This window comes from Dipteris shenzhenensis, chromosome 9 (assembly GCF_047967505.1).
Source record: "Dipteris shenzhenensis isolate YYH24624 ecotype China chromosome 9, Dip_SZ_1.0, whole genome shotgun sequence".
Lineage (NCBI taxonomy): Eukaryota > Viridiplantae > Streptophyta > Polypodiopsida > Gleicheniales > Dipteridaceae > Dipteris > Dipteris shenzhenensis.
In genome coordinates this window covers 21,867,013-21,893,716 of record NC_141604.1, presented here as the reverse complement: position 1 = coordinate 21,893,716, position 26,704 = coordinate 21,867,013, and the positions used below count along the sequence as shown (strand labels likewise).

The 26,704-nt window shown below is 45.9% G+C and overlaps 1 protein-coding gene across 1 annotated transcript in view; it reads left to right on the top strand.

The window, feature by feature from the left end:
- The window catches only part of LOC147898368 (RNA polymerase III subunit RPC82 family protein), a 112,900-nt gene that overhangs the window by 61,423 nt on the left and 24,773 nt on the right, over positions 1-26,704 (top strand). The window contains exon 5 of the mRNA XM_087378765.1: positions 23,203-23,342. Coding sequence (XP_087234891.1) covers positions 23,203-23,342 — 140 coding nt within the window. The remainder of the gene's footprint in view (positions 1-23,202; positions 23,343-26,704) is intronic.

Sequence of the window (26,704 nt, the reverse complement as noted above, 5' to 3'; positions counted from 1 at the left end):
TTTCACGGCTGCACCTGCCTCCTTAAAGTCCTTCAGCTTCGCCTGAGGTGCCAAATTGTCATAAACTGGTGCCTGAGCAAACGAGACAGCAGCACTCACTCTATCCCCCACACTACCATCATTAGGAAAAATTGTACTATTCAGACCAACACCCGAATTTTGCATATTTCCCAAAGCAACGTTACCTGTTGCTGCGTTTGGCATACTTGTTTGCATCCCTGGGGCTGCTCCAACATTTGCATGCCTGTTTACCTTGAGACAGTCCCGGAACCGTGTTGGACTATTGCTGCTGACCATAAGGGATGTGAGAGGGCTGATCCTGAAAAGTGACATGGGGTCGCTTGTTAGCTTCAACATCCCTATCCCCATCATCAGGCCTCCTTTTGTTCAGCTGCATGTCTGAGTTCATCATCTTCTGGAAGCGAGGATCCTGTGTGAACTGTGTGAAAGCACTCCCAAAGCTCTGCATCTGTGCCTTGAATAGCTCCACATCCTCTGCATCTGTCCGATCATCCTGATGCTCTACAACATGCTAGGTCTCCTCTCCTATACCCTGGTCCCCTCCAAGAGACTGAGACATCTGCTCCTCAGTAAGGCTCACAGATCTCTCCCTGTGTGACATATTTACTGAATAGTATGTTGTCTTCTTCATCGGACTTGCACCAAGCCAACCACAGGCTCCCCTCTTGAAATCCACCCGGCAATGGAACCACTGAAACCAGCCTCAACAACGTAAAGGGTGGTAGGATTGACACAAATACAGCATATACAGTAAATAGACAAGCAAATTTGCAACACACCACAAATCACAGGGGAGCTAGAGCGCTCCTACTCAGAAACAAAGACACCGATTGGCCCCAAATGCTGGCGCCCCTTGCGGTATTTATTTAACATTCATTTGAAGCCAAGAGGCTGATTACAAAGTCTTTGGGAAGCTGCTCCACAGGCAAACCAATGCCCTTAGACTTCCCGTCCAGCCCACCCTGTAATTCCTTGCTCAACTTCAAATGGTGAACGGCATCCAATCCCTAGGCAATCCTGTATCCTCAGCCAACCAAAGCATGCAACAGAGACCCCAATAACATCCACTGTTTGAACCACCTCTGCAATCGCACATCCAAGTGCCCAACCAGCCAAACACGGCTGAACAACTGCAAGACAAAGCCCTCAACAACTGAACTCTGGTGCAATCAAACAACCAAACACTTCCGAGCGGGTTGCCACAGTCTATAGCCTCGCTGGCCACTGCCCAACAGCATAAATCAACCCTTCTTCGCAAGGAAAGAAACCCAAACGCAATAACTAGCCAGCAACCAACTTGGGAACGGCAAAAGCAGGCAAAGACAAGCCTTCTTCTACCTGGAATCCACAGAAGAAAGGTCACCCTGGCTAGAAAACCAAGATCGTGCGGAGAGAAGCTGATTCTGCTCTGGCATAGTCCCAAGAGCAGCTTAGAAGCGAACACCCATGCTTGGAGAGTTACCAGAACCAGTCACAACACCCAGAAAGCTCTAGAAAATCAGGTCGAAATCTCCTGCAGAGTCTGAAAGCTTGAAAAGGCAAGTCGCATTTCACATGGAGCAGCCTGGTCAAGTCATGAACTCCTGAAACAGCCCGAGAACCAATCGCAGGCACCTGGAACAGCCTAGAAGAGCCCAAAAGCAAATCGCAAACTAAAACAGACACCTTGGCAGAAATCGCCACCTGCAACAGGCTCCTGGATCAATTGCAATTTGCTTGGTAGGCCTTGGATCACTTGGAACTGGCCCCTGGGTAAAAACGAATTTCCCTGGCAGGCCCTCGATCACCTGAAACTGGCTCGTAGGTAAAAACGAATTTGCCTGGCAGGCTCTAGATCACCTAAAACTGGCCCCTGGGTAAAAACGAATTTCCCTGGCAGGCTCTGGAAGCTCCAAACTGATGATCTAGCTCCTTTGAAAGTGATTTGGCCAACTGAATCTAAAAGAAGGGCTCCTCCTCCCTTTTAAAGCCCTAGGCTCCAAAAAGCAGTGTTTTTTTAATTGCACCACTCTTTTGGCCCCTAAAAGCAGTTTTTAAATTGCACCACTCTTTTGGCCCCCTGTTGCTTACTTTGGCCCTAGGAATTAATTGCCTAGTAACTGGGCGCACATTACCTATTTCCATGGCCGGACCCTCGCGCCCTAGAGGCTCAAGGCAGTCACGTGCAAATTACGGGAGTCGCAAATCAAAAGTCCCATAATTTCACGTCCTCGTGATAGGTACGAGATGGAAAGATGTCTCAAAACCCCTGGTTTGATGATGAGTGCAGAGAGATGCGAGCCCACCTCAAACGGGAGCGAGCCTTGGGTCAGCTGACGTCACATGGGGCACACATGATCTTTCAGCAGTTGACATGCTACAAGAGACGAGCCTTCCTCACACATAGGATGGATGAGATCATCGGATCATTTTGAGGGGGAGACCCAACCACTGGGTGGGGATTCCTCTCGGAGGGGAAGCCACCCATCCCCATCATTGATCCGGGCGTGTGGCACACTTATGGATGATCCTTATATGATGTCCCGAGGCAAACACCGCCAGACATGTCCTCTATGCCCAGGCCCACTATCTATCATCTATTTACTACGCAGAATGTGCGGGCTGCACTTCACTGACTCCACAACCTTAAAGCACAAGATCACAAAGGCCTTCGGACATAGCACTTCACACATGGGCAGGAGGTTCTAGCACCGGTCCTTGCACATATGTTTAACCTTGCAGTTTGTCACGGCTTCCCACCAGCATGGAGCACCACCACTACTATCGTACCGATACACAAGGCAAGAGAACTCATGGACACCGGGAACTATTGCATCCTCGTGATTGGCCACACACTGGCCAAGATCTATGGATCGGTACTAGAGAGAGAGATCAGCAGTCATATAGAGGCACGGGGGCAGCGAGCACTAGGGCAGGCAGGAGTTAGGAGGCAACACTCTACTCTAGACCGTTCGAGAGAGAGATCTGACGGTCAACCTTGGGAAACTAAGGTTATGATCTTCTCTTGGACTTACCCCATTGGAGACTTCCCAGGTTGGCCCTAGAGTCATCCAGACGACTCGCAGAGAGGGGGGTAGACACATGGTATGCATGCGTATCTACATGGCTTGCCAGGCACGGTATCCAGATGGACATAGCATGGATGCACCTCTTGAGTCGATCCCACGAGATGAGATGAATCGTATCATACGGCTAGACCTCCTCCAGCTTCACACATCCCGGACTTGGGGGCGGGCCAAGAGCTCCCCACCAAGACCCAGTTTTATTGTGACCACTTCCTGAGAGTATCAGAGGAGGGATTCATTATCAGACCCTAGTATCTCGAGGATAGAGTCGTCTCTCATGCACTAAGGATTGCCATTGGTCAGATGCGGGTTTCGTCCCATCAGCTGAGGATCGAGGCAGGGAGAGCAGCGGGTATACCTAGAGAGCAGCGGATCTGCACGCTATGTACGTTGGGGGCGGTTGAGACGTAGGAGCATTTTCTTTGTGTTTGCCCAACCTACTACGAGGTTCGGGGATGCTACCACTGTCTCTACCTAGAGGGGAGTGGTTTTGGTACTTTGTCACGACTGATCCATTTCCATGACCAGGTTTGTATCGGGCTTTATTTGATGGAGATGCAGCGACACAGGGAGACGCTTCTACGACAAATCAGAGATGGTCAGACCACTACAGGACATAGAGGGTGACCGGACACAGTGGCATGTCACAGACTTTTATACATTTGAGTCAGCCCGCGGACATAGTGGATTTGAGGAAGAGGAGCTAGCCGATATGAGAGCAGTCTGGATGAGCAACTGGCACAGTACCACCGGGAGAGGGACGCAGAGGCTACATGTGCGACAGAGAGCCCCCAGAGTACACTCTATTGAGGTCTGACCTATCACAGCTTTCCTTAGGGGAGACCGACAGAGACGAGGGGTCACTCTAGACATAGCCTAGAGAGTCCAGAGAGTGAGGAGATTGCATCCCCCACCGCAGCGCGAGACAGCTTGATAGACACAGATACGAGACATCTTCGCAGCCCACCAGAGAGTCATCACTGTACCAGGCTTCGGTTTCGTCCCAGCGCCTGGATAGATTGATTGATATGACCCACTCTGCAGCTGTAGTTGACTTTTGGTGTTTATGATTATGTTTATGACTATGATTATGATTCTGTTAGCATAGACTAGTATTGAGCAAGGGTCCTAGCATACCCTTTGCTTCAGCCCTCTGAGGCTTGTATGAGTTCGCTTTTCTGTGCACTTTGTCCCATAGGCCCGTGAGGTCTCTTGTGGACGTTAATATATCTCTTTCTTTCTAGTATCCTCATCATCGTCAACCGTTCAAAAAAGCTAGGAATGGCTGCTTTGATATGTGCTAAAGTCTCACTAAATGAGTCCTCTTTGTACCAGCCTTTAGGGAGCCCACTATTCGAACCTTCAGTGCATTCTCACATCTGGCTTCGTGCTTTTTAATCTCTTCCTGAATATCAATTTTACTTGCCTTTGTGTCCATCACTTCGTTCTTGTTTGTTTGCACTCAAGTTTGAACAAGCTCCTTCATAGTTGAGAGTAGCTGCGGGGTACAAGGTCGTTGACAGTAGAGAGTAGCTGAGGCGTAGGAGGGGAAGCATTGCAAGTTTGCATATCCTCATCTTCCATTGCTTGCTTACCAGATCCTTTAAGTAACCTGTAGTCTGGCTTTCATAGCTGCCAACTGTAACTTTAACTTGTGCACCTCCTGCTGTAGATGTTCTTGAGGGCCAACGATGGGTCGGTTAAGCCCCCCTTGTTTGTATCTCCTTCCATGTGGAGAAGGTGTCAAGGCTGCAATTGTGGAATAGAGGATCTTGCTAGCTGGGGTTGAAGTCATAGGAGAGGAGACAAAGGACCTAGAACTCGAGGAGATTGGCTTTTCCATTTTAGCCATTTGTGGGTTAACCCTTGGCTGAGACTAGCTCCCAGGCTGGGCTAGGGGTTCAACCCAACTCGGGGTTCAGAAAAAGAAGGAAAGAGGGGCTGCTGTTGCTACTGCTTGTGAACTCGAGATGGAATTGTGAGTTTGGACCTGCGAACCCTAATTGGGACCCTAGTTGTTGGGGTTGATCTGCGACTAAAACTGTTGGGCTAACCCTCAATCTAGAGAAGCTGCTGACTAACAACACTATTGCTTTCATTGAACTGGAATCTACTGGCGGGGTGTGACCTAAAAGTTGCTGGTGCAGGAGTTGTGTCGCTAGAGTTAAGCCTGATAGAACGACTAGGCGGACGAAGCAAGCGACAGGGACGAAGCAAGCGACAAACTAGATTGTCCTAGTAGAACGTCTAAGTGGCTGAAGCAAGTGACACTAGAAGGCTAGAGCATTGACGGGCTAGGGGGCTGGAGCAGCGATGGGAGAGCTATGTGGCTGGAGCCGCGACCTGTTAAGTGGATGGAGTAGCAACACGAGAGCTAGGTAGCTGGAGAAGTGAAGAGAGAGAAACAAAAGAAAATCTACTAAAAGTCGTCGGAAGACCAAAGGGTCTATATGTGTGTGTGAGAGAGAGAGAGAGAACCTCTTGGATCAATTCATAGCAGAGTTTGGGCCTCTTGGATAAGTTCACATTAGGGCCTTGGCCTCTTAGGAAGGCTGGAAACCCTAATCACAGCAGGTAGGCAGCACTTTGGTGGTTGGAACACAATTGGCAGCAAGTTCTCTTTCTCTGGACAGCTAGATGCAGCCTTTCAGACCATCACATATCTACACCGGGTTAGATCATATGGGGACTGCACATCAGGGAGACAGAGGTTGCCATGGTTGGCTCTCGATTCCTCCATGAGGTTGGCAGCAGAGGGAGACGAGCGATGCTGGTATGCATGGACTCACAGATGGTTTGTGAGACTAGGGTTCCACATCGATAGGATACCTCCTTTTCAGTACAGTTTAGATGCCCCTCCGGCACTCCCACCCACCATCCCGATTGGGCCACACACCAACCAGGTCGATTCGAGAGGATCTCCTGCAGCTACACACCTTTAGGACCTGGTTGGAGCCGAGGGAGCTCCTAGTGAAGCTGAGTTTCTACAGAGATTACTGTCTTCGTATTTCGAAGGAGGGATTCATCACACCACTGGGGTACACTGAGCTTCATATGCCTCACTCACTATGGATCTCCATCGGACAGTTTCGGGAATCATCACACTGCCTCTGCATAGAGAGCGGCAGAGCAGAGGGGATTCCTAGGGAGTATCACTTATGCATATTGTGCGACTGTTAGGAGGTTGAGTCGGAGGAGCATTTTATTTTCAGGTACCCAGTGTACCACGAGACCCGAGGTCGCTACCATTGCCTCTTCAGAGACGGCTCCGGACTCCTTTCCAGATTCCTCGCCTACCCAGATCAGAGATGCCTCGCGGCCTTCATTCACGAGGGGGTCCGACACAGAGAGTACTTACTCAGGCGACGAGGCTTGGCCACATCATCAGACATCTCTCAAAGCAGGATGACAGAGTTCTTCCCATCGAGTGACATTGATCGTCCAGTCTCTAGCCGCAGACGTGACAGAGACCCCGACCCGACGATCGTAGCACGACACACGAGACATCGAGGGGAGACACAGATCACTCTGGGGGACCTCTCGTGATTGTGTAGACTCGGGATACGTCCCATGGGAGTCACGGTGGCTCTGGTCTTGTGTCGAGCCTCGCTTGACGGGCGCCAACGCCCCATCACCGGCTATGCACCAGCCAGGGCAACATGACATACGGAGGATTCCGCTCTGCTCCAGTCCTTTTCTTTTCTTTTCATTGTTACATCCAGATGTATTCGATTATGTATGATCAGACTTAGGGTTCAGCACGGGTGATGATGCTCGTTTCAATAGCTGCATCCTTACTATGATTTGTATTAGGTTTTCTTTCAGTCTCATAGACCCATCGGTCTTCTGAAGACTCTAATAAAATTTCTTTCTCTCTTTCTTTCTTTCTTGTGTTGGAATCAATCGTACCATAGTTATGAAGGTGTGGAAGAACAAGAGAATTGATTTGCAGCAGAGGAAGGAGACTGGGAGAGAGAGAAGAAGACAATACACAACACTAGGGGCTAGAAAGAAGGGCTGCAGCCCCCTCCCCCCCCCCTTTATTGTAATAGAGAATAGCTTTGCACAACTGGCTCTGAGAAGAGCATAAAGCTGAGTACACCTCTTGAATGATCTTGGAGATATCTCTTATAGACTTGGCCTAGAAAAAAACTAGACCCGCTTTTCTAGAGCTACTTTTTACAAAAGATGAGCTTGTTGAGAGATCACGCTCAACATCATGTGATCATATGTGCATAGCACTAACCCAATAGAGTGCTATCAAGGAAAAGGTTAGATGCCCTAACCCTAACCCTAACCCTAAATGGGTTTGTATATATTCTACATTTTCAACTAAATCTAGTGTACAATTAGTCATTTGTGGTGTGCTCTCTAGCTGTGTCCTCTCTCCTCATCTCTACTCTTCTCCTCTCTGCTCTTCATATTTTGTCATGGTATCAGAGCTCCCTTGCCTTCCGCTGAGGCATTGCGATTCTTGAGAGAGTGTGAGTGATTGAGAGATTGAGAGCTTCTCGAGTGTTCTTGTGAGAGTTCACTTCCGTAGAGAAAAGTTTCTGTTCATTTTAAAAGAGAGAATTTTCCATCTACTCATTTGAGAAATTTTCGTCGATTTGTTTGAAAGATTTCATTGTGTGAGAGAAAGATAGGCTTCATTGAGAGCAAGTTATCTTGAGAAAGAGATCCCTTAACTGTGTGAGAGAGAGAGAGAGTTATTTTTGCGAGGAAGAGAGCTAAGAATGTGTGAGAGAAAAAGATAGGGAGAGCTTCTTCTCCATCAAACTCGGACTGCGCCTCAACGTCATAGCGATCTACATCAAGGCTTTTGAGACCGCTTCTACAACAAGCCTACTGCCTCCTACGACCTACCTCTAGCCCGTAGCTCTCAGCACCTCGACCCAACGAGTGGTTCCTTCTACTCCAAAGGCATACGCCCTCAATAGCCAGTCTCTATAGCAACTAAGGTATCCGTCTACGACGACCTTGGTATTCGCCAACGACCTCTATGGCTGCTTGTGGCTAAGCAATAGCTCCTCAAACAAACAACGCCTTTAAACAGCTCACGGCCGTCGGACTCCCTCGCACGACAGCAAGCTTGAGAGCTTAAGGCTCCAGACTCATAGCTCTTGGAGGTCTTGGCACGGTTGCGCAACCAACCGACTCATAGCTCTCATCGCCAGCCAATTCGCTGCTCCTTCCATGCCCGTGACCATCTATAGGAGCTCCAATGCCATCGGCGATACCTACAACCTACAAAACACAAGCCTCATACAACGCTTCATCAACGGGTATGCCAACGAGCTCCATACCTGCTCCAAAGAGCCTCAACTACAAGCTCCTCCAAGAACCTCTCAGGCAAACTTCATTGGCAGCCGTATGCGTCAGGCCTCTGCACATCGCCATCTACCACAACGACCTTAAAAAGCCTTCAAAAGCCCTGCGCTCCACCAACGCCCGTGACCATGGCTACCTGGCTCTCCACAGCTCCGTCTGACTCAACTGCCTACAGTAACTAAGGCTCCTCCTACGAGCGTTTCTCCTTCTCATAGAGAGCTGTGGTTGAAGTAAAGATCCCTTGTGGACTGCACTGCATCGACCAACCAACTGCGGCTCTAGGGATCCAAGGCTCCATCCCGAGTGCACGACCTCGACACACAGCCTACAAAGGCTCTCATAGCAGAAGCCAACGACCAAGCTCCATAGCTCGCCATTTCAACAAAACAAGGATGCCTCCACGCTGCAAACGAGTACATGCAATGCGACTCCAAAGGCACAGCCACCAAGCTTCACGGAAGACGACGGGATCCCGAAGATTCTTGTCGGAATCCTCAAGATTTCGGCTGCCCACGTCACGACACATGGCAAGATAAAAAGCACGTGCTCCATTCATGTGCACGTGATTGCCACATCACCACAGTGCTCCATTGGCACACCCCTTGCTAAGCACAGTGCCACATCATCACTGCATGTGACTCATAGTGCCACATCATCACTGTGCATTTTCACTCTTTTTTGCCCCTCCACCTAGATCAAGCCGTATCTCTTGATCCAAGAGGAATTTGAGGGTGCTACAAAAAGGTGAAACGATCGATTTTTCATGCTCTACGTGCTCGTCACATCACACGCACATTTCGGCGCAAGTATCACTCACTTTTGAGCCTCGCTAACAAATCCACTTCGTACACACACATCAGTCTCTACATCAACGCATCTGACCTAGCACATAAAAAGAACCAAAGAAAAGAAATTATTTGCTGTTCTTTCATCGATTGACGGTTGGTATAGATCTAGATCAGAGTAGACTAGATAGAGGGGACACTTTGAATTTTCCCAAGTTGCCAATCTGAGCCATGCCCAAAATTCTCGACTAGTTCCTACTTGGAGTCAATCCCTACGCTCACATATGGTTTCACATCATCACATTACTTGAAACCTGACATTCATCAGCTCAACGAGCAGACTTCAGAGGCATTGTCGATTGTTCAGTGGGCAGATAGCACATGATTTGATTTCACACACACTTGCCATCATTGTAGAGCCTATTTGGCTATTTCACGGCATTGTTCACATCATTTCAGCCTTGTAAAGCCTCTTGGCTATTCCCGGCATCATTTGCCATAGGCCTTGTAATTCAGATCGGATTATATATATTGCAGTTCTACCTTCACTAATAGTTCAGATTTCACTTGTCATAGTTAGTGTTTTGCAGTTGATTCAGACAGTGATCTTCACGACACTTTGAGTATATTTCTTGCACCATGTCTATGACTAATCTCATCATGTGGAAGGAGCTCCGGTGGTGCATCCATGCTGTACTGAAAGGGGGGGATCCTATCCATTTTGATACCGTGGCTATCAAAGCATGTGGATCCTGCGCATACCATGCTGTATCAAAGCCTCTCTCTGCCAGGCGTCAGGATGACTCCAGTGCTAGTCTCGATAGTCTCCATTGAGGTAGGGCCCAAACTCCGTGGAGAAACTTCACGGAGGGCGTCCACCTAGAGAGGTGTCATGGTGAACTTTGCCTGTATGATCTGATGGGGAATTGAGGGGTTACTCCGAATCATCCTAGATCCCATGATCAGTTGTAGCCTCTCAAATTCCTTCCAGTCAGTAGCTGAAAGGTCACTCCCCCTAAAAGGTGTTGCATACTTGGAAGTCGGTCTCACGAGAGTGTAAAAAAGCCAGCCCTTAGTCAGGAAATGTGCTTGGAAGCACTATCTCTCTAATCAGGCAAGGGCATACTTCCCTCGTGTGAGTCGTGCTCTGGCGGCATGGGTCATCGTGAAGCGTGGTCCCATGAATACTGCCCCTAGGTACGTGGGTCTGACACTATCATGTGCTGTCTATTTCTCCTTCTTCTCTTCCTTCCCTTTCTCCCTTGTCCGCTCTCTCTCTGATAATCACTTTTCCATCCCTGTAGGCAGCCCATTTACTTGCGTCTCTTGCTGCCATAACCGGAACCATTCCCTCTCTCCGATGTTCCTACTGTAGCAGTGTGAGGTGACAGGTCATCATCCAATTATATTCTATTCCCCTTCAAGGTTGCCCTCATGCTCATGAGGGTAGACTTGTCCATAGTTGTTCGGAGTTTCATTTCAAGGGGTCTTGTTGGGGCCTCAACTTTACCAACCCTCCATGCTGTCTTGCATGTGAGGTTGACTCCCATTTTGGTGAGTAAAATCTTGACATCTGACATGGGGGTGTCTCCGACTGTTAAGCCTCTGACTAGAGATAAGTTGAAACCAACTTCTGATTCTAAGTCTCGATTGTGTCCGAAGCTGTCATGGACATACTTTCCCAAGATGTTGGACGTTATCATAAAAATATTCTTTGCCAAGACGTGCTCGAAGAACTGCTTGCCCAAGGCAGAGGCTTACAATCTTCAATTTTGACTATTCGTGATAGTGACTTGTTTGAAAAGCTATGTCGAACTGTCAAATGAAGTCCATATTGAGAGCGGGCACACATATGGGATCCCAAGAGAGAGCTGTATTTGCATATTATGTGAGCGGCATGAGGTGGAATCAGAGGAGCACTTCGCTTTTCTTTACCCAGTCTTCTATGAGATCCGTGGACGATACCACTTCCTTTTCAGAGACGGATTCGAGAGCCTCTCTAGACTCTTCTTATACTCAAATCAGAGGTGCCTGGCCGCTTTCGTTCATGAGGCAGTCCGACATAGAAAGTGTCTCATCAGATCACGGAGACAGGAGCGGGAGGCCTTGCCTGGTCCATCCGAGAGTATGATTACAGAGTTCTTCCAGTCAGAGCATGTTGCCCCCTTGACCACAGATAGCAGGAGAGGTAGAGACCCCGATATTGAGATGTGGCACACTCGACAGAGGATAGAGACACACAGGTCACACTCACTGACATTTCTTCTATTATCAGACATGGGATACGGCCGACAGGGGTTACTATGTCGCTCATTAGGCGTTGGGTAGCCACCAGGAGGGCGTGACATACTACTCATCCAAATAGCAGTCATTGATCTATTACAGGCTTCTTTGCCTACAACTGCCTAGTCCGTCATCGGGTGTATCTCGACATTTTCATGCACTGCGTCTTCCATGGAATGATGCTGCCGGGGATGTCTGACTAGGGTGACATGTATGATGATTCAGTGACTGTGTCTGCATAGTTTTCTCTAGCATGGGTTAGGATGCTCGCTAAGTAGCTCCACCCTTTTGCTCATTGTATGAAGTTTTCTATCAATCTCATAGACCCATCGGTCTTTAGTAGAATTTAATAAACTTTCTTTATTTCTCTCTTTCTTTCACACTTGCCCCATACTTTCCATCAAATGTCATAAATTTGATGGACTTGCCTCTTTTAAAGTTCCTTCTTCTGGACTAGATCTCCTTCTTTTTCTTCCATCAGTAGAACCCTCTTTGGATGTAGAGGAAGAAGAAGAAGAAGAAGAAGAAGAAGAAGAAGAGGACGGGCTGGAACTGGGGGATCTCCATCAGCGCTTTCTGCTCTGTCTCTTATGGGGCTTTGGGCTCCTTCCTCTTTTCTTCGAATTAGAGCATCTTTAAACTGAAGGGGAACTTTGACCTGAAGCATGATATTGCCTAGGAGATTCTTTAGAAACAGGAGAAGCTTACGAGCAAATTCTTCTTTGTGGGAAGAAGAAACTTGTTTTGTCACCATCTCCTCGAACAAGTGCTGAAATTAAGGCATTTGCTTCAGGCGTTCACAAATTCTTCATTACGATCTTCATCGAGTCCAAAAGGATGCCTCATATTGGGTCGACTGGAGGCTGAACTGCTGTTATGCTCTAGTCGAGATAGCATGACCTCGGAAAGATCAGTGGGCATTTTCTCTTAGATGACCGACTTTTGTAATATTTTATGTGCGTAGATAAAATGGTCAAGGGAAGTAACTGCCAAGGTCCTGGGTGAGGGTGTATTGGCATCGACTAGGTGGTTCTGAGTGCTGAGGCCTAGGTGCACCTAAATGTGTAAAAATGCCAAGGGGCAAATGTTTTAATTGTGCCCCAAGAGAGGGGTAAATGGTGTACCAAGCTAAAGGTCTAGAATGATGACATGTGGCGGAGGGAACCATCTAGGGAACTGAGGGCTTGTGGATAGGCATGAAGGAAATAAAGTTACGTATCTTTGTGATGCATGCAATCCACAAGATAGGTTGGGAGGAAAAATATGATGCTAGCGCCTGTGAATTTCATCCGTGAATCGACAGAAACCAGAGAGATTAGTTAGTGTACGTTTCATTTGGTATCAAAGCAGGTTAGCGTTCAGGCTGGACGAGGGGACTCATACGAGTTACGTATCAAGAAGGCGCAGGACGTATTGGGCGTGTGAGGCGAACGACGTGTGTTTTAGGTGGCTCTGTTTGTGCGGGCTTCCGTTGATGGATTCGCTACAGGAGAGCAGGAGCGGGTACAGCTGTCACAGGGCAAGGTTCCCGTAGGCAGGTGATAGAAGAGCAGGCTGATTCCGTTGCGTGGGACTACGTCTGAGAGATTTGGGAAATTAGAGAAGGCATGGTGATGGGCGACGTACGGGCACGTTGATGTTGGCAAATGTTGTGAAGTTGTGAAACTCCTCGACAGCTGGGGCGGACTGGTGTTAAAGCGTGCAAACCTGCAAACGGCTAGGGAAAAGATCGACTTTTACGGCTGATCTGTAGCTAGTTAGAATCGATATCCCAAACATCAGAACACAACAGCCCGTCTCGAGTCTCCGTCTTTGGAATGTATGGCTTAGCCGGGACTGGGAAATCTACCCGTTGTAAGAGCCTTGGCGATCAATTTTTGGGTTGAGTTTTCGGGTAGAGCAATATATTTGGAGCTCCCTCCAAGACCCACCTCTAGTGACCTTGTCGAGAAACTGAAGGAGCTGCTGCTGAGTAGTCTCAATTGTCTGACGCCGACCGAAAATCTCTTGTTCGTATCAGATTGGAGGCAGCTCCTCAAAGCAGTAAATAGCGTATCATTCCGAAATAGGGAGCAGGTTTTTGGGACATCTACGTTACGTGGAGTTTCCAGGGAGCATTATTTTTTCCTTTGATATAAATTTTAGTTTCCAGTTTGCAGTCGATTTATTCTTGTACATCAGAGTTTGCAATCGATTTATTCCTGTACAGCTGAAGGAAATTCGAAGTGAAAAAAAAAAAAACTATTTTCCCTTTTGAAACAATGGTAACAGAGGGACAGGATTCCAGGGTAAATCCTGGTGAATCTAGAGCACGATCTACGCAACAAGTGTCCCATCACACAACACCTACTTTGGTGGGTAGGATTTCTGTACTAGAAGATGCCTTACAACAGATCATGAACCAGCAGCTTCAAGTGAACGCTGATCAAAATGAAATTAGAGAGATGGTGCAAGCCTTGTCGGCTAGACCATCTAGAAATGAAAAGGGCAAAGCTCCAGCAGAGCGAGAGCCCAGTATACACTCATCAAAACGTGCGAAGGTCAAGGTACCTAATATTGCCAACTATAGACCGGAGAAGTACGCTGGTCGGATGACTGAGCGCAGTTCTGATGTGATCGAGGTTTGGTTACACAAGTGGGAAGAAGCCTTCGCCATTTGTGAAATCAGATCTGATCTAAAGAAAATCCGCGAGACCACTCACCTGTTTATTGAGGCAACGGATAGATGGTGGATAAAGCAACAGAAAGATCAAGTTGCCCCTACCACCTGGGAAGGGTTTAAGGCTGAATTTAAGAAACACTTCCTTCCACCTGACGAAGAGTCCCGAGCTTGGGATGCTTATAGAAACCTTCGCCAGAGGAATTTGTCGGTGGCAGAGTACACTGACAAGTTCAGGGAATGTGTTATGAAAATAACAGACCCTCTCCCTATGTCGGTTCAGTTGAAAGACTATATCTATGGACTGAACGACAAGATTAAAATGGAAGTTCGGGCTACATATGTGACTACATTAGATGAATCTATTGCAGTAGCCCTGAACTATGAGGATGCTAGATGCAGACCTAGTGGGTTTGTGCAGGCAGGGACTCAGCATGAGTACCTGAAAAAAGGGAGATTTCAGAGGAAATGGACTTCAAAGACAAGTGTCTCGCAGCCAAGTGGCCAAACCAAGCAGGTGAAGCCAGTTGAGGGACAAGCAAAGACAAGTACCACCGTTGGGGTGAAAAGAAAAGTAACTCCAATGGCAGCCTGAGCTTGTGGTCAAAGTCCTCGTTGACCCCTGAGCAAAAAGAGAAAGCTAGAAAAGAAGGATTGTGCTTTGGCTGCCTTTAGCGACATCAGTGGAAAGATTGTCCACTAAACAAAGGCCGTCGCACGGCCAATATGATAATATCTGAATGCGACGCGGAAATGCAGGAGAGTTCCAATGCGGAATATATGCAGATGCAATTGGCGGGACCTTCTCAGAGGTTAGTACCTGTGTTGTTAAGTGTGTCTGTTACTAAGTTAGTAAGTGGTGCACGTGATAATATTCTTTCAAAGCCCGCAGCAACGGGGTATACGGTTTTCGATGAGCTCGAGTTGATTAAAATGAAAGGGCAAGTAGTCAATCATGATGTGATTGTGTTGTTTGACTCAGCGTCAACGCACAATGTAATTAACTCGAAGCTTATTAAGAGGCTCAAGTTGAAAACTAGTCCGTCTGACTATGCTTATACAGTCAGGATGGCGGATGGAAGTTCAACTGAAGTATGGGACCAAAGGGTTACCCAGTTGGAACTTCGAATACAGGACTATGTTGAGAAGCTGTACTTTGAGTTGACCAGGCTTGCTCACGTAGATATAGCCCTAGGCATGGCTTGGCATTTTTGGAAAAATCCAGCCATTGATTGGAAAAAGCATATTTACCAGTTCAAGATGAACAGGGTAGAATATGTTTTGTGAGGTGAAAAGGATTTACCTCGAGGACCATTGATTTCAGCCATGGAAATTCGGAAGACTCCGAAAGAGTTTATGTGTCTGTACGATTGATGATGCATCAGCTAGCACTGAGGCTACCCAAGATGGGGAAATGGCCGAGTTGGCTAAAGAGAGATCGGAGAAGTTCTCTGATTCTTTTAGGGATGAGTTACCTTATGGGTTACCTCCAGAGCGGAATGTTCAACATAAAATTGAGCTGATCCCGGGGGCAGAACCTGTAAATAGACCTCCCTATAGATTAAGCTTTACAGAAGAAGCTGAGGTGCGAAGACAACTGGAAGAATACAAGCTGGGGCAGATTCAACCCAGTTTTTCACCTTTTGCTTCGCCAGTGATATTAAAGAGGAAGAAAGATGATACTTTTCGCCTCTGTATAGATTACAGAGCATTGAATAATATCACTATTAAGCACAAGTATCCGATGGCTCGGATCGATGATTTGCTAGATGCATTACATGGGGCCGTAATTTTCAGTAAGATAGATCTTAAGTGTGGCTACCATCAGATCCGTATTAGAGCCGAGGATGTGCATAAAACCGCTTTCAGAAGCTGGTTTGGTCATTATGAGTTTTTGGTAATGCCCTTTGGACTTACCAATGCTCCAGCTACATTCGTCATGCTTATGAACGATTTGCTACGTCCGTATATCGGAAAGTTTGTAGTACATTCTATTGACGATATTCTGGTATTCAGTAAAAGTATTACTGAGCATCGCGAACACTTAAGAATAGTGTTTAGTACTTTGAGGAAAGCCAGTCTTTATGTAAATAAGAAGAAAACTATATTGTGTATGGTTAGACTTGAATATTTAGGATTCATAATTACTCGAGGGGGTAGAAATGGATCCAAAGAAAGTGGCTGCGATACTGACTTGGCCAATCCCTTAGAGTTTGACCGCTTTGCGATCATTCTTGGGATTTGTCCAATTTTATCGAAGGCATATCAAAGGATATTCTGAAATAGTATCGCCATTGACTAATCTGACCTCAGATAAAGTACCTTTCAATGGGGACAAAATCAACAAGAAAGTTTTAACACCATAAAATAAGCTGTGGTCACAGGACCGGTGTTAAAAATAGTTGATCCCCAGAAACCATTGTTCCTGGAAACCGATGCAAGTGGCATTGCGGTAGGAGCAGTTCTCCTCCAAGAGGGAAGGCGAGTAGCCTTTGAAAGCAAGAAGCTTTCTCCCTCTCAAAGAAATTGGCCAACTCATGAATTAGAGTTGTATGCTATTGTCCATGCTTTGAAAACATGGAGACATTATTTGTATGGATCAGAGTTTTATGTGGATGTTGATCATGATACTCTGAAACATTTTTGTAAACAACCTGACTTGAGAGGCCGCCAAGCTAGGTGGGCAGAGCTCATGCAGGAGTTTAATTTGACGATTCGGTACAGAAGAGAGAAGGATAATAAAGTTGCTGATGCGTTGTCACGCATTATGCATAACATGAGTTTCACGGTGTTAGAGAGTGCTCTAATGGCCGAGATTAGAGAAACTCAAAAGGTGGACGAGTTCGTCCAGAGCCTATGGCCTAAGGTTCATGTATTGAAACCCGGGGAAAAGGATGACCTGGCATCCAGAAAAGGCCAAACTTATGTAAGATATGCCATAAGGGATGGTATGCTGAAAAGAAATGGCAAGGTAGTAGTACCTAATCAGAATGATCTCAGGCAGAGAGTCATTCGACAGTGCCATGATAGCCCATGTGCGGGACATCTAGGAGTCGAGAAGACATATGATCACGTAAAGCGAGATTTCTTTTGGCCAAAGATGAAAAAGCATATTCATGAATATGTGACACGTTGTTTTTCGTGTCAAGTATGTAAGGCAGAGCGGGTGAAGCCACCCGGACTTTTACAGCTCTTGGAGATACCATTAAGTAAGTGGGAGAGCATTTCCATGGACTTTATTGTAGGGCTGCCTACGACACAAGGTGGATATGATTCTATCCTTGTGGTGGTTGATCGTCTTACCAAGATGGCTCACTTCATTCCAACTAGAGAATCTGTTAGTGCCCCGCAAGTGGCGGATTTGTTTATTAGACATATATTTGGTCTGCATGGATTACCTAAATCCATAGTGTCAGACAGAGATGTCAAATTTACCGGTCATTTTTGGACTGCGGTATTTGAGACACTAAGGACTGAGTTGGGAATGAGTAGTGGGGATCATCCAGAAACGACAGAAAGAATCAACTAAATTTTAGAGGATATGCTTAGAGCATATGTGTCATTGAGGCAACATACATGGGACAAGTGGTTGCCATTGTTGGAGTTTGCTTACAATGATAGAAAACATTCCTCTACAGGGTTCAGTCCGTTTGAATTGAACTATGGTTATAGGCCAGCGAATCCAACTATAGTTGGAATACCTCAGAAAGTGCCTAGTGCCGCGAACTTTGTGGTTCAGATGTGGGAGATGTTAGCACTTGCGAGAGCAAACATCCGCCAAGCTATGGATAGAGCTAAGGCGTATGCGGATGTAAGCCGATCCACTAGAGAATTTAAGGAAGGAGAAAAAGTTTTTCTCGGAGTTCCTTCGCACTCTAAGTCTTTGACTGCAGGAGAGTGTGCTAAGTTATCACCTCGATATTGTGGGCCATGGTTAATTCTAAAAAGAATAGGCAAGGTAGCCTATAAATTAGAATTGCCACCGGGGTGTAAGGTGCACCCAGTGTTTCATGTTTCTCGTTTAAAGAAATTTTTGCATACAGGTGACTCACTAATCGAAGGTGTTGTTTTGTTTCAGGAGATAGAGAACAATGCAAGACGCAAACCAACAAGAATCCTGGACCGAGGAACAATGCAAGTGCGCAATCGGAAGATACCCACGGTGTTGGTTGCATGGCATGGTCTACCTCTATCAGAAGCTACCTGGGAATCCGTATACGAGTTACGGAGAGTGTTCCCAGATTTCATCATCGAGGACGCTGATGCTTGAAGAGGGAAGGAATGTTATGCTCTAGCCGAGATAGCATGACCTCGGAAAGATCGGTGGGCATTTTCTCTTAGATGACCGACTTTTGTAATATTTTATGTGCGTAAATAAAATGGTCAAGGGAAGTAACTGCCAAGGTCCTAGGTGAGGGTGTATTGGCATCGACTAGGTGGTTCTGAGTGCTCAGGCCTAGGTGCACCTAAATGTGTAAAAATGCCAAGGGGCAAATGTTTTAATTGTGCCCCAAGAGAGGGGTAAATGGTGTACCAAGCTAAAGGTCTAGAATGATGACATGTGGCGGAGGGAACCATCTAGGGAACTGAGGGCTTGTGGATAGGCATGAAGGAAATAAAGTTACGTATCTTTGTGATGCATGCAATCCACAAGATAGGCTGGGAGGAAAAATACGATGCCAGCGCCTGTGAATTTCATCCGTGAATCGACAGAAACCAGAGAGATTAGTTAGTGTACGTTTCAACTGCCTTCCACCATAGCCATAACTGGGGCTGCTCATGAATAAACTTGCCTTGTGCTGGATAACTGCAACCTTCCTTAAAGTAGTTGATGGGCTGGGCCTTCCTAGAATCGTTGCTGTTAAGGAAAACAGCAAAGCCTAGGCTTTGATACAACTGAAACAGCTAAGTTTGGACCTCCTAGATCAATTCACAGCATAGTTTGGGCCTTTGCAGCAGGGCCTTGACCTCCTGGATCCATTCACAGCAGACCTGGAGCACTTTCGAAGGCGGGAAAGCCTAATCGCAGCAGGTAGGCAGCACTCTGATGGCTGGAACACAATTGGCAGCAAGCTCTCTCTCTCTAGACAGCTCATACGTGGAAACAGAAAAGGATTCTTGTGCTGGAATCAATCGTATCACAGTTATGAAGGCATGGAAGAACAGGCGAAGTGATTTGCAGCAGAGGAAGGAGACTGGGAGAGTGAGAAGAAGACAATACACAGCACTAGGGGCTAGAAAGATGGGCCCGCTCCCCACAGGTCTTTATTGTAAGAGAGAATAGCTTTGCACAACTGGCTCTGAGAAGAGCATGAAGCTAAGTACAACTCTTGAATGACATTGGAGCTTTGAGGCTCTCCTGAAATAAATTTGGCCAAGAAAAAAACTAGACCCGCATTTCTAAAGCTACTTTTTACAAAAGCTGAGCTTTTGTGCTTTTGCCTACCTTAAGGCAGCTTTTATAGGCCTTTTAGAACCCTGTGGGGCCTTCATTAATAGGGGCCATCTTCTTGGTGCTTTTTCCCTTGTGGGACCTGCTTTTTGGCACTTGCTCCATCATTTATCAGCCTTTTAGCATCTTCCAAGTCCTACACAAACACCAACAGTTCAACCCATTAAAGGTTAGCGAAATGTATGCATTCCTAGTTCATGGACTAGTCCAGTCCCTTGTGGGCGTCCCCACAGTTCTCTTTTACCAATGCAAAGCAAAAGTAAAACGACAAAACTTATTTTAGTTAACCAAAGTTAACATTCTTTGACGGGAGTCAATCTAATGAAGATTCTTCTTTATTTTTTAGGAGAGGTACCAAAGGGTGGCAGCAATTGTAATGACTTGTGCAGTTCTTCATGCCTTCATACTTTTACTAGTTGATACGAAATTTTAGCTTTGGATGAAATCTTCGAGAGGTGTGCCATAATGTGTACACTATTATCCTAGTGTTCAATAAATGAAAATGAGAACCAGGCTCTGTTGATTTAGTGTTTGACAAAATAAAGCCCCAATTTTTTTAATTTGGCATCAAATTGGTGTGCTCGATCTTAGAGGATAATTTTGCTGCATGGAGATGTATTGTAAATTGATCTAGGATGTAGAAGCTGGTTATGGCCGAAATTGCAAATACTGAAGGAGATGGTGCAAACTGGTAGGTTAAACTGCCTCTCATAACAGTTTGAAGGTGAGAAGAGAGCACACGTGAAAGGAGAGTGAAGGTTGAAATACAATTGAGCCACTAACAATAACTGTTACACAGAGATCGTGACTCCTTAAGGTGATGATGTGGCATACCCAGCATATAGAATATCTTAGCTCGTTAGCCACAAAATTAAAATATATCTACTTGGTGGTCCAGTGAGACTAGCCTACATCAACAAGGGTGGAGGACCTGAACAGAGGGTGAGATGTCTGATGATGTATGCATGGGTTACACAACTCATGAGGGTTCCAGTTCCACCTTAAAGGGACTAGTACTTGATGGTGCACTCAATGGGAAAGGAAGTAGCACGGGTATGTCACAAGCACTGGGATATCTAATATGATCCTGCCCATGCCTTTGCTCTTTTGTTATTTAATAGAAACTCATCTTCGGGAAGAAATCATGGATAAATACAGCACAATGGTTTTTGGTACAAATGAGAGCCAGGCCTTGATACAATCAGCCATATGTTTTACAATGCCTCCAAGTAAGGTTTATGTATGGCTATATAGTTGGTGCTTGGTCTTGACGATAATCAAATTGCATGGAAAATCACATTATGAGCGAGATATTGCAATCTATTACAGTCAATGATAATCCATTTGTGTGTTCTTGTAATCTATTACAGTCAATGGTTTGTGTGTTCTTACTGGTGCTAGTGTAGGGGTTGCAATACTCAGCTCATTAGACTAGTCAGGAATTTTTTATGGAGTGGACTTGATGGCACGGCAGATGTTGCAGCGAGGGTGGCGTGGGAGACCATTATTCTCCCTACATGTGAAGGGGGCCTTAATATCATTGACCCGGACTTGTAGTGCAAGGCATTGCTTTGTAAGGTGGTGGTGAGGGGACTCATGCCTAGGCAAGAACCTTGGAAGGATTTCTTTTTTGGACGCATTCAGGCTTGCACACCAACCTTGGGAGATGATTGGGTGGACAGCCCTCACTGGATTTTTACTTCCGCCCCTCTCAGATCTCCTGCCTCTCCTCTCATCACTGCCATCCTGAAAGCTTGGGGGAGCTTCAGGAACACTCTTCGAAGGGTTCCGCTCTCTACCCTCGAAGAGATTGATAGGCAGCCAATCATTTGGAACGATAGTATACTTGATGAGCATGGCAGACCATTGGGCACTTCCCATTACATGCAGTGGTCTAGATGGGAGAGAGGCCCCGCCTGCACAGTAGGCACTTGGAAGACATTTATCAGGCTACCTGAGGATCAGAGACTGTAGTCCGTGAGTCACGTCAAAGGGGTAGCACGCAGGATTCAGCAGATAGATGCAGCCATCCCAGTGGAATGGACAGTTGAGTTGCCTATTACTTCCACCACTTGGATGGGAGCTTTTTTTAGGACAGCAGTTCCTCTAGAGGTGATCGCTCTTCAAGGTCTCAGGGAAGATGCACTGGTCTTTGACGTTGGGGATGGAGGTATACTCTCTAGATCCACGGATGATATTCTTCTAGAGTTTGCCTTTCAGCCTGTCAGGATTGTTGGTTTTGTGGACCATGGAGCGGGCTCTCAGTGGTACTTAGACCCCGACCCTCTGCTCTTGGCCCTGGGATCCTGCAGATTGTGCTTATGGAGATGCACCTATCAGGTACTTGCAGTGGGACCCAAGAGAGTGGGAGTGAATAGATCATGGGCACCGAGAGGGGGATTCCCTTATTTCATTTCACGGTTGGTAATGCCAGGAGATTTCAGCTGAATAGTAGGGATTGGATTCCCTCCAGAGCCCCCCATTGGGATAGCTAATTCATCACCGCAGATTTGTGTATGAATTTCTAGAGGAGGCTTTGGAAATCCCTCAGAAATAGAAAGATCACTCTTTTCTTTTTGGCTTTCTATTCATGGAGGGATTGCAGTGAACCTGTGGAGATCATGATTTGGGGCTGATTCCACTTGCCCTCGCTATCATTCTGCAGAGGAGTCAGTGCGACATTGCCTTTGGGACTGCAGACAGACGAGGACTGTTTGGAAAGGGGTTGCTTGGATACTCAGCATTTTTCATACTTCCCCTTTCTTCATGGCTTGGGGCTCGGTCGCATGGTTATCCCTTACTGGGGCCCCAGGTGTTTTATGAGGGTGAGCCTTCTTCTTGGGCACTCTCGGTCGGCCGGTAGGTGATAGAGCCCTGCTCTCTTCAGGATGTACCACTTACTCCCTTCAGAGCTTCTCATGCTTCAGTGGACACCTCTTGGGAGATTTTGGCTAGCATTTCCTCTTGGCACATTTGGAGAGCCAGATGTACAGATGCCTTGGATGGCACCCAGATACACCCATCACAGGTGTTCACGGGTATTTGGACTGACACGGTTCACACTTTGATAGCCATATGGGCTAGCATGCAGGGCCCTTCACGGGCAGCCTCTTCTAGAAGGACTGTATTTCTTCGAGTTTGGAGGGGTTCTCCCTTTTTCTCGGAGGTTTCTACCGGATTGAGATGGCACTATCAGCCCCAATTCTTTCTTTTTGGCTCTTGATCTTTTCATGCATTGCATGGTGTATCCCGTATGGAGCTTGCTCTAACGGTTTTCTTTAATACTTAATAGAAGTCTCTTTTTGCCCAAAAAAAAAAAAAAGATAATCCGTTTAATGCATTACCTTCCAAACCTGCTTCAATATCGGATAGCTTGTGAAGACTTTCTTTTGACACCAAACTTCTAAGCACAAGTTTCCTGCTATCTTGTAATTAAGGAAGTTTAAGAAGCTCAAAGCAATGCAGAAGGTATTACATCCAATCCAATATCATTTGCTATTAATTGGAAGTATTTTGTTTCAAGCCTTGTTTAAATAACAAAAGCTTTTCAGGTTTCAACCCTGGAATTTGACTTCCAGTCAATTGTCTGTTTTTGGTTATTCGTAGGTGCGGCTGAAGTGGAAAAGCCATTAAAAGATACATTCGCAAATCTTGTGCGTTCACACTATATTGAACGTTGTCCTGCACCAGAGCCAGTGATTGCACCAAAACCTCTTGCTGAGACAAAGCGTGGCCGCAGTTCTGTGGTAAACAATGATTAATTCAAAAAATATATTGTCATGTTTGGATTGTGTAACATGGAAAGTGTACTCCTATTGTTGAAGTGTGAAAGTGCATGCTACTTGTGAATCAGACTCATTAAAATGCATGCTACTTGAAAATCAGACTGATTAAAATGCACAAAGCTTTTGTTGCTCCCATCTTTTTCCAGATACTATATAAGAATGGCAATTTTCTTGTGTATGCCTCCTCACTAACACTCTCAAACGGTATGTGGTTTCTTGAAGGCATCACAGTGTAAAAACCTTTGGTTGATATACAAAAACTATATAATTAATGACCTTAAGAAACCAACCTTTCACCCCCTGGCTGCATAAATGTGATGTCACTATCCCTCTTTAATCCACAGTAAAGAAATAAAGGCTGTTTGTGTGCCTTCATCTTATGAAATTTACTAAAAGCAGGTAAACATCCATTTCATGAAGTGACACAATACTGACATGATCAGACTGATTAAAATGTAAAGAAAAATTGTTGGAAATTTATTTTATCTTAGTGAGAAAAGGCCATAAAGAGACGAGGGGCCATCTCAAAGATGCACAAAATCTAGTGCCTAATAGGACCTACATGACATGCAACTACAAAGTAACATGTACATATAAGGTCAAGTGATGCATTTCATATACTCAGCTGCGAAAAAGAATATTTAGACATATCCATTACCCCAGGTGCTAAAGAGCAAATTTTATGCAAATATTTACAATTGAGAGACCCCATTTGAGATATGTTGGCAGTTACAACTGAACAAATCTTTTTTAACACTGCCCTATTTTGCTATGTTGCCACACGAATGAAACAAGTACTTGTATGCTAACATACAAAGGGTGTCAGCCTGTACTTTCTCATGGGTCCTTAAAACCTAATTTCGTCCCTACATCTAAATGAAAATCTACAAGCACCAGTCATAAAAAGTCAAAAGCTAGCATTCAATGGTGTTAACTTTCAACCGGAAAAGTCACAAGTGTTTTGGATTATTTGCAAATTACTGTGTCCCAGAAGTAGACAGAAACTTACATTGCTCAATGGATTCCAAGGTACACACAAATCCGCCTCTTGCATGTGGTAAGGAGCACCATGGGTCACCTTTAAATCTCATCCCATAGGTTTCGTACTTAGGCAAGGTATGAGAGTGCCGTGACCCAGAACTGCTGAGTTATGAGACTGACGTGTGCATAAGGTGGGGACAGAGGAATGCATACTGATGTGTGGCCCAAAATACTGCGAGATTTGAAGGTGATTTCAGTTATACATGAGTCAAGTATTGACTACCAGGACCAACGTGAAGGATCGAATGAAAGAGAGGTGCAGGTAGCAAAGAGTCGCACGAGTCTTGGCCGTCACGTCAACGAGGATAATGAAAAAAAAGGGAGTACAAGGTACAAGTACCTAGACCTAGGACTAAGTGTCCTAGGTGTCACATAGGACTAAGTGTCCTATGTGGCCTAAAAGGCACTAACACTACAAGTGCCTATATTTATGCCTACAAGGCACATACCATGGCCTATAGGGCATCACTAGAACCACCAGGAGATGGCCTACAAACCCCCCTCCATGGGATGGGCTGAAGTATTCTGGAAACGTCTCAGAATACTTTGTATTTTCTGGTCATGGTGGCACATGTTCATCCAAAAGAATATAGCCACCTATGAATGTATAAGGGATGTCAGATCATGTAACAAAGGGAACCAAGTGTAAAGCCTGTCGGAAGACTTCGAACTTGGGACGAGGAAGTGCCTTTGTAAACATATCTGCTATGTTGTCCTCTGTGGGAAGATAGGACAACTCTATGTCTCTTGCTGACAACCACTCCCGAACATAATGATAGTGAACTTCAATATGCTTGGTACGCGCATGAAACACTGGGTTACGCGCAATGGCCAAAGCACTCTGGCTGTCAGTGTAGACAATAGTGGAGGATGTCTGGCGAATACCAAGATCTGTAAATAACTGTCGAAGCCAAACACACTCTACTGTAGCGGTGAAAACTGCCCGATGTGGTAACTGTTGGTTGCTTCTTGCTGACCCAAGAGATACATGAATTGCCAAGCAAAAAACAATTGCCAGTATGTGACACTCTGGTGTCGGAACATCCTGCTCAGTCACTATCCGTGTAAGCATGCATGGTAAGTGAACCCTGATCACCATAGAAGAGGGCTAAATCCTGAGTGCCTCTAAGATATCTGAAGACTCTCTTCACTGTCTGCCAATGCTGTGAACTGGGCATGTGCATGAATCTTCTGAGCTGAGATACTGCATATTGTAAGTCAGGTCTGGTGTGACATAAATAAATAAGGCATCCAACAGCCTGCTGATAAAGAGTGATATCACATGGTGGGCTCCCATCATGAGCTGAGAATTTGAAGCTAGGGTCCACTGGAGTAGAGATTGGTTTGCAATCCTCGAACTAAAAACGATCAAGGAGCTGTCCAATATACTTGGACTGAGACATCATGATACCCCCCTCAACATGAGCAAACTGAATGCCCAAATAATAATGGAGCTGTCCCATGTCTGACATGTCAAAAATCTGCTGCAAATCAGCCTTGAAAGCTGCAATTTGCTGAGTATCTGGGCCCATGATGAGCATATCATCCACATATAAAATCAGCACTAAAAAATCAGATCCACTCCTGCGGACATAAAGAGTGGGTTCTGTGGGGCTATTTTGAAAACCAAGGGATAGTAAGTGTGCATGAATTTGGGCATACCATGCCCTGGGTGCCTGCTTCAAACCATTAAGGGCTTTTCTAAGTTGGCATACCTTATTTTCAGAATTAACAACCTCAAAGCCAGGAGGTTGTGTGACATATACTTCTTCCTGCAGATCCCCAGCAGTCTTGATGTCAAGTTGGTGCACTTGCCAATGATGATGGGTTGCAATGGCAATGACACATCTAATGGTAGTAATCCTGGATGTGGGAGCAAATGTCTCCTCAAAGTCAATGCCTTGTTGTTGGGCATACCCTTTTGCAACAAGACGAGCTTTGTATCAATCTATGCTGCCATCAGATTTTCTTTTTAATTTGTAGACCCACCGGGTACCAATGGCATGCTTGCCGGGAGGGAGATCTTCTAATTCCCATGTGTCATTTTTAGCAATGGAATGTGACTCAGCTCTCATTGCATCCATCCACTCTTTGCTGTCAAAAGCATCTTTATGGCACAGAGGCTCTTCATTGCAAGCTGTAGCAAGGAGTGCAAACTCAAGAAAGTGACCATGCTTTCTATTCCTTGATCTTGTCCGGGCAGCAAAAGGCTGATCTTGTTTTCTGTCCCTCAATGTATCAAGAAGCCATCTGGGAACTTGCCTTTGCTGTCTATTGACAGC